This window comes from Cucumis sativus, chromosome 5, assembly GCF_000004075.3.
Source record: "Cucumis sativus cultivar 9930 chromosome 5, Cucumber_9930_V3, whole genome shotgun sequence".
In the NCBI taxonomy this organism is placed as follows: Eukaryota; Viridiplantae; Streptophyta; class Magnoliopsida; order Cucurbitales; family Cucurbitaceae; genus Cucumis; species Cucumis sativus.
Window position 1 is genome coordinate 17676940 of NC_026659.2, and position 6579 is coordinate 17683518.

General features: G+C 35.5%; 1 protein-coding gene across 1 annotated transcript; it reads left to right on the forward strand.

Moving 5' to 3' along the window:
• Positions 1–356: 356 nt before the first annotated feature.
• On the forward strand, positions 357–5193 carry NR3 (nitrate reductase [NAD(P)H]-like). Its single transcript, NM_001280759.1, is given in 5 exon segments — positions 357–856; positions 1905–2401; positions 2493–2633; positions 2712–2944; positions 3943–5193. Coding segments are annotated over 5 exon segments (2622 nt in total).
• The last annotated feature ends 1386 nt before the right edge of the window (positions 5194–6579 follow it).

Consider the following 6579-nt stretch of genomic DNA (forward strand, 5'->3'; position numbering starts at 1 on the left):
AATCTAAATATTAAAAAATTAAAATTAAATTAAATATACAAATATGAAAAATAATAAAGAAAGGAAAAATTCCCAACATCCCTCCCTCCTCAACACAGTATGATTGACCAAAATTTCATGTAATATTTTTTGAAATAACATAAAGAAAATCATAACTAAAGTTGACTATTCAAAGTAGGGCACCCAAAATGTTAATTTAATTAGCAACAGCTCTCTATAAATACCCATTTCATGAACTACAAAATTCCCCACTCACATCTTAACACATATTATTATTATCACTTTCCTACAACAAACAAAACTTCACGCATTCCAAATCCTTAATTATTCAATTCTCTCCAAGAAACAAGGATCCAATGGCGACTGCTGTTAATCATAAAACCCTCGACTTGGAACCGGTCTCCTCCACTGGCAACTTTCCAGTTCAACGTTGCAACTCATTCCGGTCTAATAGCTTCAAATTCAAGCGCCAAGCCGAGAAACCGCTCCTTATTGATGATGATGATTCCTCCTTTGATCGTGACGAGGAGAACATTGATTACTTCCGGGATTTGATCCGGAAGGGGAAAGAGGAAATCGAGCCGTCGATTCTTGATCCGAGGGACCAGGGGACGGCGGATAGTGGGATCATGAGGAATCCTTGTATGGTCCGGCTTACCGGAAAACACCCCTTCAACTCTGAACCGCCGCTGGACCATCTCATGCGCCATGGGTTCATTACTCCGGCCCCACTTCATTACGTTCGTAACCATGGTCCGGTTCCGAAGACTGATTGGTCTAGCTGGACGATTGACGTCACTGGACTCGTTGAAAACCCTACATCCTTCACTCTCGACCAACTTGTCAATAACTTCAGGTCCTCAAATACCCATTTTACTCAAAACCCTCCAAACTCATTTCCAAACTAATTCTTGTTTTTATTTTTTAATTTAAGTTTTTTCTTTTTTTCTAAAGTTTAAAATTCAGTTAATAAACACTCACTGTTTATCTCGTAAACAATTTTTTTTAATAGCTAACAAAAAAAAGTTTTTAAAAAATTGATATTTTGATTTTAGGATTTAGTCGGTACTTCCAAAACTAAGGGTTGAAGATAGGATAAAGAAATAAACATTGGTTTTTGATTTTGTGTTTTTAATAATTAAGCTTATAAATATTCTTTTTAGTGGATTCTTTGATTTGTTTTCTAACTTTCTAACAATATTTTATAAAATTAAAGTATTCTTCTTTTAAAAAAAAAATCATTTTGTTAAATTTGATAGTACCAGTTCTATCTCAAAACCAATGAGAGAAGTAGTATCTTTTTAAATGGATTTTCAACTTCTCCAACAAATTTTAAATCTAGCTCTTTTAATTAAAAATTGAAACTTGTTATACAAGTTTGAGATAAAATAGACTGAACTACTTATTTTTAAATTTACAAATCAATGTTTGTTTAATTTTCTTTAATGAATTCTTTTAAGATTTATGAGGTACTTAGAAATAATGTATCTTAGCGCAGGAGAGCTTCAACAAAACATCTGTATCATCACTTTATTTCTTTCTTAAAAATAAACACAAAGACAAAACCCATAGGATTTCTTTTAAAAATTTTCTTTTTAGTTATTAAATTTAGGTTGACATTTTGAAAACGTTTTTTTTTAAAATAATAATAAAAGAGGAAAGTAGAGTTATGACAAAACAAAGCAATTCAAGAGCAAAACTAAAACGTCATAAGCTTATTTTATTTTATTTTTTTAAAATACAAGTTTTAAAATATAGAACAAAACCCCCACACAATTGAGTAATTGACTATTGATATATATAAGAAATTGAGAACAAATGAAATTACAATCATATTTAAATTCAACAACTTAAATATGTGGGATATGATTATTTCTAACCCTTTATTCATATTCTTAAAGCAGATCTCTAGAGTTTCCGGTTACCATCATGTGCTCCGGCAACCGACGGAAGGAGCAAAACATGGTGAAACAAACCATCGGATTCCACTGGGGAGCCGCCGTGACCTCCACCTCACTGTGGCGGGGAGTTCCATTACGCGAAGTACTGAAACGGTGCGGCATCTTCAGCCGTCAAAGAGGAGCCTTATACGTATGGATGGAAGGCGCGGACAATCTCCCTGGTGGTGGCGGCTGCAGCTACGGCACCAGCATAAGAAGAGAAATGGCAATGGACCCATCAAGAGATATCATAATAGCATACAAGCAAAACGGCGACCCACTCCCGCCAGACCACGGCTTTCCGGTTAGGATGATCGTCCCGGGGTTCACTGGCGGCCGCATGGTCAAGTGGCTCAAACGAATCATCGTCACCAATAGAGAGTCTGACAATTATTATCATTTTATGGACAACCGTGTCCTTCCATCCCACGTGGATTCTTCCGAGCTGGCACATGCTGAAGGTGATATATTTATTTATTATAATTTAATGATTAATTGACATTTTCTAAAATTTACTAATTTTTAAAAACTATATACTCAATATTTATTTAGGTTGGTGGTACAAACCGGAGTACGTTATCTACGAAATGAACATAAACTCTGTGATAACAACACCGTCACACAACGAGACGTTGTTGATTAATTCAGAGACGACACTATCCACCTACACGTTAAGGGGATACGCATATTCCGGTGAGTAAGAATTAGTAATGTGAACACAATTATTGTATAATTTTCTATTTGAGATTTATTTTTGTTTTCTTGGTGTAGGTGGAGGGAAAAAGGTGACACGTGTACAGGTGACGTTGGACGGTGGGGAGACGTGGAAGATATGTAATTTGGAGTACCATGAGAAGCCAAACAAGTATGGGAAATATTGGTGCTGGATCTTTTGGTCAGTCGACGTGGAAATATTGGACCTGTTTGGATCTAAGCAAATTGCTGTCCGAGCATGGGATGAAACAACCAACACACAGCCAGAAAATCTTAATTGGAATCTCATGGTAATTATTAATAATTATGTTTCTATTTCTACATTAAAAATATATTATAGTTAATGAAGTTATTATCGTCAGAAAAATCTTACAAAATCTATGACCCATGCACACATATGAAACTAAAACAATAAAATTTTAACTAAATCATAAGAAACCTGACATATAATGTCCCTTTCTTCAGCCTTCTTCAACTACCTATTTTTTATTCCATCTTTTAAAACACAGATATTTCTTCTTCTTCCCACCTTTTAGCTTGACTTTCCTATTTCTCACCCTCTCATCCATATGCTTTAATTCAAAGAAAAAGTTTCTTACAAAATAATTATATTTAAACTGCAATATGTATAGTGAGACTCAATGGTTTGATAAATTAAAGAAAACACACGGTTTTTGCAATAAAAATATACCCAGGTTGAATAATATAATAAATAATTGATAACATTATAAAATAGTGACATAAATGGGAAGAATGAGAACATTTTATCGTAATAAAAAGTTTATGTAAGGATGACGCAAATTAAATAACCGGTCAATTTGAGAAAATAAAAATAAATATATGTACAAATGTAAACCCTTTTTTGTATGGTGATAGTAGAATACATATTAATTCTACTTTATTTCAAACAATAATACTCGATCAATACATACTGCCAAAAATATTGTTTTTTCTTAAAAGAAAAAGTACCAATTAATATAGAAAAAGTACGACTTCAACGTTATCATACAAAAATTTATGAACTCTCATAATTAATATAGTAATAATAGTCCTAGAGAAAGAATCATAAGAGAAGAGATGTTGCGGAAACGTACATTCGTTTTAGTAGTTTTTTAGTTTTTTTCGTGGGTTTTTTCTACAGTTTTTATTTTTTTTAAACTTTTGAAAAACCCCTTTTTATTAAAAAAGATAAATAATAATAATAATTTTTCATAGAGGAATACTATATGAGAACACATTTTCTACCACAGCTTGTTGATAATAAAAGTACAAAAATGTTTGGATGCAGGGGATGATGAACAACTCATGGTACCGAATCAAGATAAACATATGCAAACCCCAAAAAGGAGAGATCGGGATCGTGTTCCGCCACCCAACAGTCGCCGGCAACAATGCCGGCGGCTGGCAGGAAAAGGACAAACCCAATCCGACCGACGAGTCCCCTTCCCAACAAAAAGACAACAAGAGCACCACCACCTTCTCCATGTCGGAAGTCAAAACCCACAACTCGTCCGAATCGGCTTGGATCGTCGTCCAGAACCATGTCTACGACTGTACTCCTTTTCTCAAAGACCATCCAGGCGGCGCAGACAGCATTCTCATCAACGCTGGCACAGATTGCACGGAAGAGTTCGAGGCTATCCACTCCGACAAAGCCATTAAAATGCTTGAGGACTACAAAATCGGAGACTTGTTGATCCTAAACGACAACAAGGACGCAACGTCATCACCCAAAGCAGTTACTCAACACGTGGCTCTGATCCCTCGTGAGAAAATCCCGGTGAAATTGATTTCGAAAACTACAATTTCTCACAACACGAGAATTTTCAGATTTGGTCTTTCTTCGGAAGATCAAAGATTAGGACTACCCGTTGGAAAGCACATATTTTTATGCGCCAATGTGGATGGGAAACTATGTATGAGAGCCTACACACCGTCAAGCGCCGTTGACCAAACGGGCTACTTCGACTTAGTCGTAAAAATCTATTTCAAGAACGTTCATCCCGATTTCCCCAACGGTGGCCTTATGTCACAGTATCTTGACTCGCTCCCGTTGGGATCAATGGTGGAAGTGAAAGGCCCATTGGGCCATATAGAGTACATGGGGCGCGGCAACTTCAGAGTCAACGGAAAGCCCAGATTGGCCAAGAAGCTTGCCATGGTGGCAGGTGGGACTGGGATAACGCCTATATATCAAGTGGTGCAGGCGATTTTAAAAGATCCGGAGGACGAGACGGAGATGTTTGTTGTATATGCGAACCGGAGTGAGGAGGATATTCTGCTTAGGGAAGAGTTGGAAACATGGGCGAAGGAGAATGAGAGATTGAAGATTTGGTATGTGGTGAAGGATGGGGTTCAAGAAGGGTGGCCGTACAGTGTGGGATATATTAGGGAAGATATTCTGAGGGAGCATATTCCGATGGGGTCACCACAGACTTTGGCTTTGGTCTGTGGGCCGCCTCCCATGATTGAGCTCACAGTTAAGCCCATACTCAAGAATTTGGAGTATGATTTAGAAGGTTCCTTGTTGGTGTTTTGATCTTTTTACTAATTACCTTTTCAATATTATTATAATTATTTTGTTTGTTGTAATAATTACTGTGAAAGTGGGTTAAAATTCAATTTATATGATCTTATTCATTTGTAATAATTATGATCACTTCAATAATATTCTTTATGTTGGTTTTTCTATTCACTTTTCTGTGTTGTATGATAGATTGATTGATGATACATGTGTTGAAATTTTAAGTTAAAAGAATAATAACAATAATAAAAGCTAGGGAATAGTTTACTATTAATTCATTCACTCATTTTCATTAATTCTACTAATATTACAATTTGGACCAACTAATGGTATGGTAAACTCTTTTACCTCCCTATCACCTCTATTTAGTATGTTTTAAATGTATAAAAACTTATTGATAGTATTGGACAAATAAACAATCACATTAATTTATTTTTTTAAATGTCAAAATTACCCTCTCTTCTTGCGCCTCTTCCTTCCTCTTTCCTCTTCCTCAACACCTTTCTTATGTCAAAAAAAAAAAAAAAAAAAAAAAAAAAAAAACTGTCAGTCCAAACTCTCATCTTCTTCCTTGTTTTTCTTCCCACCTTCTTCTTATGTTTGGAAAGCTCTACCAAAACCACACAGGCTGACTAAACCCCTAATAACCAAGATCCAATATCATTGTTGAAATCCACCTCTCTTCATCAGAGTTAATCACACTGAAATACCCACCTGTAGATTGAAGAAAACCACGTTGAACGGAACTACCCTTGTCGAAAAAAACCCCCTTTTTCTGCTAGACCCTCGCTGATGAAGAATACCCTGACAACCACACTGTAACAACTTCAATTGCTCTTGAAAATCTGCATAATTCTCAATATAATTTCTTATGCAAATATCCTCATTTTGGCTTTTACGATAAGAGCCTTACAGTGGATGAAGGTTCACTAGTTTACAAAATTGTCATCGGTGCATGTACTTAATACTGTGACAATAAAAAAAGTAATGAGAAGGTAATCAAATAAGCAGAAGGTAATCAAATTTAATGATTATTTTAGAAGGCTAACTAAAATTAAAAAAAATTTAAATGTAGAAGGTGACGCGCATTGAGATAATCTACGTTTGTTATTTGTTAAGTAAATGATTTTGAAGAAAGAGTTTTTGAGAATTTAAGTGTTTTGATGCTTAGCATTGAGATAAGGTGACGTGGGGAGAAGGAGAAGGTGAGCAAGACTAAGTAGGCAGTTTGAGGATCAAACACGAGCTGAAGTTAGGCGTTGAAAGGTAGGCAGTTTGAGGATCAAACACGAGCTGAAGTTAGGCGTTGAAAGGTAGGATTTTTTCTAGAAACTTTCTAATTGTACTTAATGGGTGAAGTGTGTAAGAGTTTAAACTAAGTATGGTCATGAAAATATTAAG